Source organism: Lycorma delicatula, chromosome 7, assembly GCF_047948215.1.
Source record: "Lycorma delicatula isolate Av1 chromosome 7, ASM4794821v1, whole genome shotgun sequence".
Classification (NCBI taxonomy): Eukaryota; Metazoa; Arthropoda; class Insecta; order Hemiptera; family Fulgoridae; genus Lycorma; species Lycorma delicatula.
The window spans coordinates 120625068-120641720 of record NC_134461.1 but is presented as its reverse complement, the minus strand read 5'-3'; the positions used below and the strand labels follow the sequence as shown (position 1 = coordinate 120641720).

At 27.6% G+C, this 16653-nt stretch overlaps 1 protein-coding gene across 3 annotated transcripts in view; it reads right to left on the bottom strand.

Moving 5' to 3' along the window:
* The window catches only part of Dys (Dystrophin), a 1915508-nt gene that overhangs the window by 1691543 nt on the left and 207312 nt on the right, over window positions 1–16653 (bottom strand). For all 3 annotated transcript variants that reach the window (XM_075370745.1, XM_075370746.1, XM_075370747.1), the window contains exons 6-11: window positions 8573–8662; window positions 4417–4615; window positions 3369–3517; window positions 1335–1538; window positions 553–734; window positions 27–262 (exon numbers count right to left, since the gene is read on the bottom strand). In XM_075370745.1, the coding sequence (XP_075226860.1) occupies window positions 27–262; window positions 553–734; window positions 1335–1538; window positions 3369–3517; window positions 4417–4615; window positions 8573–8662 (1060 nt within the window). The remainder of the gene's footprint in view (window positions 1–26; window positions 263–552; window positions 735–1334; window positions 1539–3368; window positions 3518–4416; window positions 4616–8572; window positions 8663–16653) is intronic.

The window sequence follows — 16653 nt, the reverse complement described above, 5'->3', positions numbered from 1 at the left end:
AAAAAAATTACTATTTTTAAACATACCATTATCATTAGATGTTTCATCAACTACAACAACCAAGTTAGATAATGCATCAACAATTTTCTGTTGGTTCTGTAAATCCTGCTGAAGTTCAGAATGAGCAGTGAGTTGTATTTTCAGGGCATCTAAATTTGGACCAGTTTCACTCATATGAGATATCCTATCTTCTGTTGATGTCAACCATTCTCGCAATGTCTCTAACTGGCTCTGTTGAAGACTCATCAGAGTGCTATGAATGCTTAAAAGAAAAAATAATCAAAAAACAACAAATGTACAAAAATTAAATAAAACATCCATTTGTAAACTTTTCTCTTTTATTTAATAAATAAAAATAACAAAAGTGTTTTCTAACAAAGGGACTATGGTTTTAAAGAGAAGTAAAATTTTGATTGTATTTAAAAATAATACTAAAGATGAGTAAAACAATAATTCTTTTAAAACATCAATATAAACCATTTCACCCATGAACAATAATAATCATTTTATTTCCTCCCACGTAATATAGAAAAATTGTAAAGAAAAACATACCAAGCTTGTTTTTCCATAGCTTTAATGCGTAAAGCTTCCCATCTTGAATTAAGTAACTTCATCTGAACTTTAACTTCATCTTCTTCTTCTTTTGAGAGTCCTCCTTCTGACAGCATTCTAGCCCCTTCTTCCAGTACAGCTCCTACACCTTCTTGATGTCCTGATAATTCCATTAGAAATCTCTAAAAGAAAAAACAAATAAAAATTAATCAACAAATTTCCAAACCCTAGATCCAACAAAAAAATAAGTTATTCAAAGTTACTTTACCAGAAAAATTTATGTACCGTTCATTTATCTTCTTAACCATAAAATCATTTGGCTACAAAACAAGGCTAAATAATACATAAACGAAATGCAGTACTCTTATTTTTATTAGCTGTTTTCTACTGTGGCCATTTTATAAATGACATAATCTGACTCTTAAATTATCCAATAAATAAGAAGATATTCAGAACCAATCTGTTTTTCTTTTTCATAAAAGAAAATATATCCTACATGTAACTGAAACTGAACTTTAGCAATGCCATATATTTGACTATTGATAAATAAATGCATGTTTTCGTTTGAATCATTCATAAACATTAAAAAATTTTAACAAGTAGATATCAATAAACTCATTTTCAAGGGAAAAAGTTTCCAGTAAAAAAAGTAAGTCAAAATTTGTCTTACTTTTTCTTGAATTTTCTTGAATTCAAGAAAATAAAACAAAGTAGCTAGACATTTAAGACAACAGAGCACTTTTTTAATACTATTATAAAAATTAACTACTGAATCAACTAACCTCATGGGAATGAAATTGATCTTTAACATCTTCAAGAGAAGAATTTTGTGGTAAGGAATGTTCGGAACTAAGTTTGTCTTCAGCTTCTAATAACCACGTTAATACTTCTTCCATTGCAACTTGATATCCTCCTAATTCAACTGAAACGTTTGTTGCGATACTGACAGGCCGTGAAGTAACATCTTGTTCACTATCATCCTCCAACTAAAAAGTAATATTTAAAATACAAAGTAAATTATTCAATTCATAAAAAAAAAAAAAAATCAAGAAAACCATCATATTTGTCATTTTGACAATAAAATGACAAAAATATGAAAGCCTAACATGAAATATCAGATAAAAATAGACATAAATTACACTCAAAGCAACACCACAATAAAATCTTAATTCACTTTAGTATCAGTACAAAAAAGAAAGCTTTTATTCAATGACAATTTTTTATACTGTTCAACCCAACTTCATCAATCTATCCCAGTCTCAATCTATTTTATATCAGTATTGAATAACTGAAATTATTTTTCTCAAATTCAAATACTGCACACATAATTATTGTACTTTGTTACATAACTGTAATGTTATGAGAAAATTATTAATAAATTTTTACTGGAAAAATAAACCAATTTTCATTTTCACAATTTTTACATTATTTGAAACTAACTGTATTAATTTGGTTCCCACAATACAATTACATATCTAACATTTCATTTGCATTAGGATTTAGATTCATAGCACTAAAGTACAAGCTATATTACACTAATGGGGATTACACTCTAAGAAGGCAGATTTTTTGTAATAAAACTTGAAAGATGTCTAATTATTCTGAAATGAGTAGTTCAACATCTTAAATTACTTAATTCAATTTCAATTAAAGAAGAATAATGTTCACTTTATCCAAGAACTTGAAGATATTAAATTTGCTGTAATAATTCTTTTACTAAAAAGAAAACTGTAGCAGAGTTGATTTTTCATGGCATAACTATTAGTACAATTTGATTAACAGCTAAAAGCAATCTAAGAAACTAATCATCTACTCAAAAATATTGTGAAAAAATTAATATTAACTTAATAATATTAATTATAAAATTAATATTAATATAAATAAAATTAAAATTTCAACTTCATAAAACAATAAAAACAGAATCATAATTTTCAACTACTTCACATCAACATCACCAAAATTTTAATAGAACAAAAAAACTGTGTTTTTGTATTGACAAACAAACATATTTTTTTTTAACTTATTTATGTTTTTGTGACTTTCTCTAGTGATCAGTGATGCTACTCTCACTGCAGTATCAACTGATATGACTGGTGATGATTTTTATTAACAAGGTAGACAGACACATATGCAAGTGCGTTGAATTTAAATTGTGTCTCTTTATTTAAGTATATTACTGTTATGTGCTGTATTTTCATACGTGCTTATGCAGTAAGACAGTGTGAGTTGAATCTTGATGCTTCTGTATAGGGTTTACTCGTTAATCGAACATATGTAATGCATTCTGAATTGAAAATCAGTATATTTCTGACTGCTAAAATAACACTGGAAACAAAAACTCAGTCTTTTTGTACAGAACTGTGCAAAATGTTTTATTTGTATATGTGTAGAATATCAAAGCTGGTGTCAAAGATAGTGAATTTGTGACTTGTATCTACAAGATGGTTGGCAAATTCTAACTCTTTTGTTAGGAGAACTTAGGTGTTCATCAAATCTGCTTAATTTAAAAAAAAACCCACACACTTCTTACAGTAATATCAACTGGTGCTACTGCTACGGAAAAAACAAAATTACCAGTCACTGAAAATAACCATAAAAATGCCTACAAATATTTTGAAGTACATTATTAAAAACATTTTATAATATTATTATAAAAATTGGTTTTGTTTGCAATTACAAAAGGTAAGAAAAATTGCGATTTAAAAAACAACTCTTGCACGCACGCGTGAACACACACACACACACAAATATTAATTTATTTTATATTATGACTAAATTTCGCCAAACATAAATAAAATGAATTGAAATAATCTAACCTCACTTATTTGGGATGGCATTAATTCAGGATCTGACTGCAAAGAAAAGTCAAGATTTGATGCTTCAATAGTAGAGTGCGGTAATGATTGAAATAAACACATAACATACATCATTATTGATTTCTTATCCGGTACTGAAGTATTTACATCTGAAAGCAAATATTGAATATTATTATAATCAGTTACATCTGAAAGCAAATGTTGAATATTATTATAATCAATACAAAAAAATAGAATACAAAAAAATATTAACTGAAAAATAATGTTATACGTAGAAATTTTAAAAGTATATTATTAAAAAATAATAAATATAATTGTAAAAATTTATTCAATTCCTATTCCTAGTCTATTATTAACAATGATATATTAAATTAGCAGATATTAATGTAATAAGAATTAACTGAACTGCATTCATTCTGTGAAAATTTAGATTGAACTATTGTTAGCCTAAAAAAAATAATTTCATTCAGAAACACTAAAAATGTTTAAATACATGTAGAGAAATATGATATGAATAAAAATACTTTAAAGTATAAGAGTCATTCAAAAAGTAAAATGACTTGTTCCAAACATGAATTCAATAAATTTAACAACTTCTGCTTTTCATCACAATTTCCAGCAACAATTAATTATACACTTCTATCACTCTACCAAATGTTTTTTTATCACCAGAACAGGATTTTTTAAGTCTGAACAATTATACAGATGTTTTTACTTCTTTGGTTGTGATACTTGAATCTGCATTAACTCCTAGAGAAGTCAAAAGAAAAAGAAGTCTAACCTTAAGGTGCCCCATCAGGCACTACCATTACCTATATGCTTAAGGTGCTAAAATTTGGAGACTTCTGAAATATTACATGAAGAGATGATCTACAAGATATAGTTTATTAAAACAAGTGCCAATGATATGGTATTCTTTTGGAATTTTCCCCTTAAAAGTTTTTCTATTTTTTTTTTAAAGATATATGATGGAATCATACGTATAACAACATAACATTATTTCATTTAAAATTCTTTAGATTAATTTTAATAAAAAGATATAAGTTACCTTCTGCATCAAGAAGTCTTTCAATTCCAAATTGTTCTTGAGCTATTCTGAATGCATTATCTAAACGAGCATTGGGATGTCGTCGAACAATGTTTGCATAATCAAATAGATCTGGACGGAAATTATGTAACAGAGCGTTGAAAGCTAATCCATCAGACCAACAGGTTGTAAAATTTCTAATATCAACACCAGAATAACTCTGGAAAAATTCATTAAAGATTAATTTTAAAAATATCATCTAAAGATAAAAATTGATAAACACATAAAACCATCTAGGATTTAATTTGTAAATCATCAATCATACTTATTATAATGAATTACACAAATTAAATAAGTAACGTAACATTTTTCAGAAAATTATACAACGGTTATTTTTTTTTCAAGGTCCGATCGATCAGTCACAAAATTAAAACCATAGTGAAAATAAAAAATTTTTTATTTGTAACAAGTACTCACATAGTTACGCTATTTCTCTACATAGTCGCCACTCCGATTTAGACATTTGTCATAGCGTGGTACGAACTTTTCAATACCCTCGTCACAGAACGGAGCCGCCTGTGTGGTCAGCCATGTTTTTACGCTGGTCTGCAGCTCGATGTCTGTGCCAAAATCTTGGCCTCCTAGCCAGCGTTTCATGTGAACAAAGAGGTGAAAATCGGATGGAGCCAAGTTTGGGCTGTATGGTGGGTTTCAGCTGCAGTATGTGACCGAGCATTGTCATGGAGAAAGACAATGCCTGATGACAACATTCCTCTTCGATTATTCTGAATTGCCCTTCGTAGACGTTGAAGAGTCACGCAGTATGAGGCTGCAGTGATGGTTGTGTCACGTTCCATGAATTCCACCAAGAGAACTCCATTCCGGTCCCAGAACACAGTAGCCATACACTTTCTGTTGGAGACGGTTTGCTTGAACTTCTTTGGTTTACTGGGAGAATGAGAATGCATCCACTGTTTGGATTGTTCTTTTGTTTCTTCAGTTTCGAAATGGACCCATGTCTCGTCTCCTGTGACAATTTTGTTCAAAAAATCTTCTCCTTCATTGTGGTAGCACTGGAGAAACGTTAGAGAAGCGTCCATTCTCATTGTTTTGTGATGGTCGGGCAGCATCTTGGAAACCCATCTCGCACACACTTTGCGGTACTGAATTGTCTCACTCACAATGGTGTAGAGAGCTGATCTTGAAATTTCAGGAAACAAATCACTCAATACAGAAATTGTGAACCGACGATTTTCTCAAATTGCCTCATCCACTCGCTCAACGAGATCATTGGTTGACACTCGCTTCCTTCCCTGACTGGCTGCATCATGAACATCTGCACGTCCTGCATTAAAGTTCCTGCACCATTGTCACATGTTTACGTGCTAGCTGCGTGTTCAGAACTAAACAAAATGACGCTGTGCAACACATATGCGCAAAGGTTCATCCGATTTTTGCGCGGGTTTTTGTTTCCCGATCGATCAGACCTTGAGAAAAAATAACCCTCGTGTATCATCTTATATTAAATAACAATAACCAGATTAATTTATTACCTTTTACTTATTTTTAAACAGGTAACTCTTCAAAATGTTGATTTTCACTGGTTGTATGTATAAATAATGTCAATCCTTAAACATTTACCTCTCCACCCTACCAAAATTTCCATTCAAACAACTTTTCCTTTTAAGAACAGTAATTAAGAAGGTTTTAATGGTGTACAAAAAAAAGTGATGTGTTTCTTTTTTTTTTAAAACCAATAATTGATACCAAAACTATGATTTTTTTTTACCAAAATTGTTTAGTAGAAAACTTTTAAATAACTACTGTATATTTAAACTTTTTGATAAACTGTGTAAAAATTTATTAAATGTTTAGTTTACTTTGCAGAAAATTTAATATAATAATTAACAGTCGTTAAAAATTACCATAAACATGGTTATATCATCAAAGAAAACAACAGTTCAGGATACAAAGTCTGTTCAGAAAAACCGAACATTTTTAATTACGCTCCAATGGAGATATTTAGTGACATGAGGTTGGCAGCATTGTGTTCCGCATACCTCCTCTATAACCACATGATTTTGGATTGTTAATATCTCATTTAGTTTTCATGTTATTGTTATTTGAGGGCAATGTGTTAAAGTGTTAGTAGTGATTTTGGTAACGTGCAATTTTCAGGAGCAACGATACAACGTTAAATCTTGCATGAAACTGAGGAAAAATTTCAAAGAAACGTTTCAACTTTTACAAAGATGATTCTCTGGGTCGTATACAAAGTTAAGAATGGTTTTCATGATTTAAAAGTGGATGTCAGTCAAATGAAGGTGACACTTAACCAGGAAGGCCTTCGATTTCAACTGATTCAGAAAATCAACAATCTGGTCCTGCAAATTGCTGTTTGACTATCAGAGAACTTGCAGAAGAAGTTAGCATTTCAATTGGATATTTTGACTGAAAAATTGAACATGGAATTGCCTCTGCTGGAGCAGCCCTCCAACAGAGGGGCACATCAGCTGGGCTGTCTGGAAGAGGAGGTCGGCATGTCCCTATGAAGCTCGGAAAACAGGGAGGGCCGAGACTGGTGCCACGGCACCCTGAGACAACCGAGTAATGTCTAAACATCGGGAGCTGGTTGCCTTACGGGTGTAAAAAAGAAAAAAAAGGACCAATTATCTGTAAAATTAAAATAAAGATTAAACAAGTAAAGTTCTGTTATTTTCTGAACAGACTTCGTATTACATCATACAAAGAAAATTCATATTACTTTTTATGAAAACAATAATTCATTATTAAAATTAACATGCATAACAAAACATATTGTTTATCAAAATGACTGTTCTTTCAATAAATATCCTAATTTTATATAGTATATTCTATTTTTATCATTTTTAAAGGTGCAACCAATGCTTCTACATTATTATTTTTAAAGTAAACGAATAAAATTAATATACTGCATTTACTTGCTAATTTATTTCACAGCATAGATAAGTAGAATGAAATTTAAAATCATGAAAAAATGAAACTGCAATATGCTCTAATGAACCAAAATTGATATTTAACAAAATCAATACAATCAATTTACTCTGTTTATTTATAAAATGCATGAAAAAAACTGTGACGAAATGCAAACACATTAAAAGAGATGAAATACAAATATTAAGTGAAAAGACTATTTTGTTTTCATTCAACTTACAGATTAAGATCATCAGTATCATAAGATGATATGGCAGGGTTCTCACTTTTAAATAACCATGTAATAGCAAATCCATACATATACCTGTGCTAATGAGAATGATTCTAATAAATATGTCAACAGCATTATGCCTACCATGTTAAAATGACAACTACTAAGAGAAAATTCATCCAAGTAAGTTACTAAACATTGATAATAAATAGAACAATAAAATAATAGTAATCAGCTTGAATAATATTTAATTTATCAAAAGAGAATTATTTAAAAACTTTTTTATAAAAAATATTTTTAGTCTTTTAAAGAACATTTTATGGACAGCTACTGTATATATTTCCATGCTTTTAGTAGACTATCATTTAAAATTTTTCAAGTTATCTTACAATAAAAGTGTGTAACTAAACTCATGTTCTTATTGCATTACTACACGATTTTAATATTGATTTATTCTTTCATTTTAACAGCTACTAAAAAAAACTTAAAAAATTAAGCTGACCTAAATTGAAATTTAGGTCAGCTTAAAATTTAAATTTTAAACCTAATTTAAATTTTTACATTCTACTTTATACAGTAAAAATGCAATAATGACAGTTTAAAGGAATAATATAGAAAGGAAAAAGTACTTTTACAATCTAGATAAAGCTACATATGCTATCTAGCTGTACGAACACCACCTTAGTTTACTCTTTATCCAGCTTAATCTTGTTCCAAATACAACCAGTCCAACATTTATGGAGAAGTAAATGAATTTTTTTTTTTTAATAAAAGATATAACGTATTCTCTGAGCAGGCTGTACCATACCAAAACACTGGCTTTTAATTGGATGACGTAAACTAAAAAAACAAGTTAATACCATTTCAGCTAAATCATTCCATATTAACTGAAAGTCTAAACTACTTTAAATTCTGTAACAAACCAAAAACAAGTTTACTTTTTAAGAGAGAAATTATGACAAAGAAAAAATAAATTTTAAAAAGAATACTAACAGAAGTATTTTGACGACACCAAGCTAGTAAAGTTTTTTCCAGATTTGTTTGCTGTAATTCTGACATTAATGCTTTCAAATGATAATGTACCTATAACAAAACAAAACAATAATTACAACATCTACATGCAAAATATAAACAATATAATGATTATTTTGAACAAATACACCAGTAAGAAAAAAGTAATAAATCTAGGATATTTCTTTTATTCAAAGTAAATTACTTTTATTCAAATAAATTATTACACATTTAATTACGAAAAAAAAGTCTTATGTGGACACCACATAACTTCCTTGTACGCCTCTATTAAGAACTATTTAAACTTATTTCATTTGAAACTGAGATACGATCCTCCTATTCTTTAATAAAGTGGACAGTTACACAATTGCTGAAATATTAGTTTTTATTAACATCAAATATTTATACAATTATTAATCTAACAATCTTACATGAAATATTAAGATAGAGTAAAATAAAAGTCCCTTTATTACTCATATTACTAGATCAGTATTATTTGTATCTTTGTGAGTTGTATAAATAAAAGTTAATAATAATTAAACTATTCCATTTATTGAACTCTTGTATACTGGTTACAAATGTTAATTTCGACCTTATGGTGTAAAATATTAATTTTTTATTATTGGATTATTTGGTGAATAATCAAAAATGAAAAAGAAAAGAAAGAATCATACAAAGAAAAAAAGGATATCATGAAGAAATATATCTTAAAAAACGACAAAAAGATGAATATGAAGAGGAAGAAAATGTTAAAATCAAAGAAAGAATAAAAACATTAAGAGAAGATGATAAATATAAAGATGAAGAAAACATTACGACCTTGGTCGTAATGACTTTTCTTAGTCTTAATGTTTCTTTTCTTTTATTAGGAGATTAATCTTTTATTATTAGGATTATTAAGAGAGGATGATGAATATAAAGAGAGAAAATTTGAAAACAAGAAAACGTATACACAAATTAAGATCAGAATTATATCAAACCAAAGAGTGATTAAATGATTGGCAACAAAAAAAAGTTAAAACAAAATGATGATCAACTCGGGGAGAATACTGTCTGACAATATCAGAGGAGTAATGAACTAAAAGATAAGAATTTTTTGCAATTTATTAAAGTAAACAGGTGTCACAATATAACAAGTAGTAATGCAGTTTTAATAGTTTGTTTAAAACAAATATTAATAATTTTTTTTTAAATCTAAAACTAAATATTTATTAAAAAATACATACATCTGGCTAACAAATAAATACTACGATGAAAACCGTGACTGTTAAAGCAGATGTAAATGACAAAATTGCTAAGCATAATAATACACAGTTATCAAATAATGGCTAATAAACAAATAGCTTGTTTTTAATATCTAAGGAATATGGTAAATAATGGTTTATGCTTTTATTTGTTCATCAGCATGACAAAACATAGTTTAAACTGCTGAAAAACTAATTTTGAGGTTTAAGGAACAAATGTGTGTGTGTGTGTGTGTGTGTGTGTGTGTGTGTTTATATATATATATATATATATATATATATAGATAGATAATTTCTGAGTTCTTAATTGCCCCCATTTTCTTTTAGATCTGTAATTTTTTCTCTTTTCCAGCATTTCTTTTTTGTACTTTCTAGCCCAATTTTAATCAATCCTTCTCTCGTGTTAAGTCCTATTCAGCTGGCTTTCCAGTTACTTCTTGTTACTACTTAATCTTCTCCAATTTCCTATATACCCACATTTCAGACTTCCAACATCTTTTTTCCTTTTTCTTAATCTCCATCACATCTCAGAACCATACAGAAGAAAAAAATATATATATACATAAAAGTTTTAAAGAATATTAAATTGAAATTCACATGACAAATAGAACCAGATAAGATTATTAATTTTTTAGACAAAAAAATAGAATTTTCAAGTAATGAATTTAAAAGATTTAAATTTGCTCAAGACTGAGTTGGAAACACAACAATAGAATCACAAAACACAGAGAAAGATTAAGAAAAATTATGACAGAAGATTTCTCAAAGAAAAAATTCAATTGGTTCACGTAGTCCAGAGATATGCCATTTCAAAAAAAATTAAATCATAAAAAAAATATTATCATTAAATATACAAGTAAATATATAAATAATCTGGTGTATTTATAAAGCAAAAATAAGTATGCTGTAGCATACAAACCTACAATAACATAATAAATGTATTGAATAATAAAAATACAATGATATTTTAAAAAATGTACAAAAATTACATTAAATTGGTGTTTAAGAAATAAAATGTAACAAATTTGAAAAAAATATGTAGGTAATATCATTCAACAATTTTCAGAATACTACAGAATTATTAAAAAAACGTTTTAAAAATATATGACGGTAGAGTAGCTTATAATGAACAACCACAATTCAATAAAAAATATTTTAAAAAGTAGGACAAGAGAAACAAACAATAGCGTGAGATAAGAACGGCTAAAAAAGTTATATTTATAAATACAAGAACAAAATAAATATTAGACTATCAGCCTAATTTTAACCACAATGAAATTATTAAACTGAAAGTAACAAAGAGGGATATATATGTAATTGTAAAATAATTAAATTATTTTAGAACTGGTAACGGTAAGAAATAAAAGTTTTAAATAATTGACAGAGTAATTAACATAACTCACTTTTTTAATTTGTTCATGTGAGTGTACATTTATGAAGACTGATGATAAGACATAGTCTGAAAACAGTATCTTTGGAATTGAGGTTAATCTTCAGACTGACACACACGTAGGAGCAATGTTTTATTTAAACAAAAAGAAGTTATCTTTTTCCCCCACCCTGATGATAGGAGTATAGTTAATCTGAATCAAAAGGTAATTTAAATCTGATTAAAAACCTATAACTACCTTACAACTTTTTGAGAAGGAAAAGAATTCTTCAATTAATAAAATCTAATTCAAAAGTTTTTCTCTTAAATAAATACAACAAAATACAATAATTTCTCTATGTTCTTCAACTTTACTGAAGATGGTTTATGATAAAATAATGTTGTTCAATAGATCAATATAAATCTATTATATGAAGCTGGAGATTTGGCAATTTTGAGCTACAGCAGTAATAGGGAAGATGCCTTTTCTAGCACTACTAGGAAGCAAGTAATTCAGTACAATTTTAATCACAATTTCACATTAACATCATTCAAACAGAAAGTAGTCATATACCTTGTCCTTGCTAACACTTCAGCTCAAGTTAATATTTGCAGTTCTATCATTTATATGCAAAATATCATTTTTAGTTTCTAAAAATTACCTGCCCAAACTGATCATTGCTTTATAAATAGATAACAAAGAACTGATATTAACTGTAAATCTTTGATTGCCTACAGGTTTCATATTTGATTATGCTTACATATCTAATCGATTTTGTTTGCAGCCTAAAAACTCTTTCTAAAATGTGTTCAGTAAATGGTCTCTAAAACATTAGAGTAAGTGATATTAAGGTAGTAAGAAACATCAATCCACTGCCCTTGAAAATTTATCATCAAGCCTATATATCTATTAGGTAAAAAATATTTTATCTTATTTCAGCAAACATTCCATTATCAATTATTAATATTGAAATATTATTTCCTGACATTAAATACTCAGAGTACTTCACACACATCAACATTTCAAAATTAAAATTAAGTATGTTTGTTTTTAATTAGCTGGTCAGGGTTCCACCCCCTGAAACCCCACTGTGTTTGTTATCATCATGGTTTGAGAATAATACTGATAAACAACAATTAAAGCCTGAAAAGCTCTTCCTCCAACATTTCCCTTGATCTTAACATAGAAGCTCTGATATGCTCCTGTTGTAGAAAAAACATATCCCTTTTACTACCCATTTCCATCCATTACCTTAGAATGCCCTTTATCTCAGGAAGGGATTAAGGTAAATAGCTGAAAATCAGGTATGTTACAAAAACGTAATCTATTATTTTTTCGTCAAAAAATGAAATCAAAAACAGTATTAGGTCGTCCAAAAGGAAAAATTCACAACTTCACCTCTAAGAGATCTATAACATAAAACCTTCCCTGGAATAACACAAATGTATCCTGACAATTTCAAAGAAATTGGTCGGTAGGTTTTTGTGTGATGCTGTTGCAAACCAACAGAACTGTCACAAGCTTTTGCATTTATATATTACATATAAAACATCAAATATAACATTTTCAATAATAAAATGAAAAGAATGTGATATTAATTTCTTTTAAGATTCATCAAATTTAATACCTGTGTGGTCTATAGTAGTAGTTGATAACATGTTTAACTGTAGATGTTATGAAATACTAGGTATAAATTGGATTTTTTTTAGAAAAATGTGTAAAACAATCAATTTCCAAACAAATGAGAAATATCATATTTCATATCAATGAAACAGGAAAAAACTTATAAAAAAATTACAACAGGAAATGTAAGTAACAAAAAAAAAAATAATCATTAAAATAATGACAACAAAACTAAGACCAAAATAATAAAACTAATTATGACATAATTATATTACAAAAAATGTAAGTAGGAAGGTCTATGTATGTGTGTGTGGATATATAATATTCTCAGACTATTAAACATCTACAGTACAGATAAATTCAACAACTTACTACAGCATCTAGCCTTGAAGAAGTTGTAATGGAGTTTATTATCTTTAATTACTGAATTACAAAAATAAAATTAAAAAAACAACTGCTGATGAATAGCAATTCTATAAAAGTATAAATCATCTCATTAAAATTTTAAACTAATGTAAAATAAAGCTTTAAAATGAATCTGAAATATCACAAGTATTGTATTATACAGGAGATAAATCAGTATATGTAACTTAGGGCTCCGCCTTATTAAATCAAAGTCAAAAAATACTGTGAATAACTGAATACTAAAAGTAAAGGACTATGGACATCATAATCAAACAGCTGTAGACAAACTGAAATGACAGAAGTCATTCCTAAAGTGCTATAAACAGCCAAAAAAAAGCAAGTTTTCTAAGGTAGAATAATACAGTTTATTAGGAAATTGAGGAGAATAGTAAAGTGCCTTCCTGTTACTTCTTTCAGTGAATTTCTTTCCTGAACCGCATACAATATCATCAAGCCAAATTTTCCAAATTACAAATAATATTCAGTTCTACAATTGAAATTACTACTCTATTTACCAAAAAGATTGGATCTAGAGCGAACATCATTATTCTCAGAGAAAAAACTCTAATGTCTCTTATAACTCTGACCCTTTTCATGTTTCATAGTCATAAGACTGAGACAGAGAAAACAACAAATAATAAAACATTTTCTGTGGTTCAGGTATTTTATATAATTCCTCTAATCACCATAAAAACAAACAACTCAACGTAGTGCTGTCAATAAAAACCAATTAAAAATATAATAATTTTTTAGTTGGACTTAGAGTGCACAATTCTTCTGACCAGCAACTAACTTAAAACTTAATTCAATAGTGGATATTGATAATTTGAATTTTAAATGAACTAAGCATTGGTTGGGATTTTATTTTATATTCTTGTATGTACTTGTAACCTGTACTAAGCAGTGAAGAGATGAATTAATTTGGCTTTTTTTTTGTTTTTTTTTAATATTAATTTCGTTAATTACAATATACAAATAAACACTCCAAAGATAGTATCACTTTTCAAAAATGTAAATAAAAGATAGTAAAAGAGAATGGAAAATCAAACAACAAAACAGAAAACAAGTTACAATCTTTACTGAATTTTTTTTTCTAGATATAATCAAAATAATAAATTTTAAATAGTAAAATTAAAACTGAGTATGTGTATTTATGGATGCAAACATGTGTGTTTTAACAAAGAAAAGCTTTATTATCATGTAAACAATTACTAATAACAACAAATAACAATAAAGAAATAGACAAATAAGCAAATTTATCCTCTCTGAATAAACATCAGTATGAAAGATTGGCAAAAAATGATTCTAAATTTAACACAACACAAACTAATCAATATGAAACTAGCTATGAATATAATACAGAGTTTCATTCTAAATGTGAATATTTTAAAAACAAGTTGTATCATTTTGTTATATAGAACATAGAACATAAAACAAAAACAGTAAAATCTGAGTAATCTGCCCTCTTCAGATAATCAAATTACCATTAAAAGTACCCTACTACATTTACATTACTATAATAATAGTTTGATTTATTCACTTATAAATTTTAACAGATATTTTGTTGTTTTTTTCATCCACAAAATAAATGCAAAAATAAATACATTTTTAATATAATTTTAAATCAACATCCAATTTTTTCAATAAAATAATTAAGATTAAATGTAAATAGGGAGAAAATCTTGATGAACATTTTAAAAGAGAAATAGTAAAATACTTCAAACGATCACAAAAACATTTTGTCTTATATTTAAATTGCAGGAACATTTTTCTATAACATATTTATATAAATAGGAATTTATATTTCTATAAATAGGCAAACTTACAAAATCATTAATGTTTAAAAAGATATATTATTATTGTATTAAATAATTTGGTAAATTCAAGGAAATGTAAATTTCTGTGACAGAATGATATTAAATGAACTATTTAAAATTCTAATCTTACAACACGACAAATATTAATAAATTTTTATGTCATGAATGACACTGTAATCTGTGTGGTGTGTGTGCACATGTTTGCATAACACTACTTAATACAATCCAAAAAAAATATTGCTTATAGCTTTAGTTAATAAGAAACTGACAAAAACACACAATATTAAGGAAAAAAATTAGTTCAAAAATTCTTGAATTGAAAAAAAAAAATATATATATATATGTACTAATTTTATCAATGAAGAAACAGTACTGTTAGCTTTTACTTGCCAAATAATCGCATAAACTTAAGCTTCTTTCTAACTATTTAATAAATAATGAGTGCATCAATAATCAGTACTTATTACATTTCATTAGTTCACCCGTGTTATTGCTTTATCCTAAACTACACAATAATAATTATTATAATTATAATACTACACAATAATAATTATTTTAATTTTCAGGATTGCTATATTATACATTCAATTTTAGACACATATTTCAGAATGTATTATATGATGCTAACAGCAGTTTGTAGAATCAATTGGCAAATTTTAACATTTCCTAATTTTAGAGTCCGTTTTAATATAACTTATTTAATTTAATGCACTTTATGGTTTTTATTTTCTTTTTTTATCAACATAAGCAAAACCCTTAATTAATCAACTAAAATTTGACTTTAGAGTAAAGCTTACTTTACCACAAAAGTACTTTGTACAATGCAAGTAGTTTCATGCTTTAGTGTTTTATTAGTTATTTTGAAACAAATATTTATCTTCAGAAAATAAAATTTTACCAAATAAGAAAAGCTGACAACAAAGCTGTAATACTTACCTGGTATTGATTATTTACTCTTATATAGTTGAAAAATAGTGATACATAAAAAAGATTACCAATTATTTATTTTTTTGGGGTTATGGTAATTTATGATAAGTTTTATTGTAAAATTATCATTATATGTTTAAGTAAAAAAAATTTTAAATCAAAAGATTGATATTTTTAAATCCCCCATGTCCAATAATGCTTCCTAAGTATTTTTCTGAGTCACCTGCTGTACTATTTTGCCCAGGAAGGCATAAAAAAAATTGTGGTTTAAAAAATATGCAATAAAAAAAAGATAGTTTTTTCAGTTTTTAGGGAAGAGGGAATATTTGGTGGGAGATTTTTTTTTTAAATGGTAAGATAAGCATGCTAATGGTAATGATAAGATTAAGCCCAGTACGTATATCAGTTTAATATATGGGGTTATGTTAGCAAAAGTTTGAGAAAATTGAGCCCAAAAAACTACCTACCCACCCACTGGAGACACTGACTCCAAAACTTTAGTAACAAATTGTCCAAAAACAAGAGTCTGTACAAAATTTCATTTCGAGTCAAAAATTATTAAGCTTCAAACATGCCAACACAGATACTTATGTACGAACATACCCCCCATGTTTTCTGTTTGTTTTTTGGGCTTCCTGGGTCATGAAACATCAAGAAATGCAAAAAAAAAACCATAA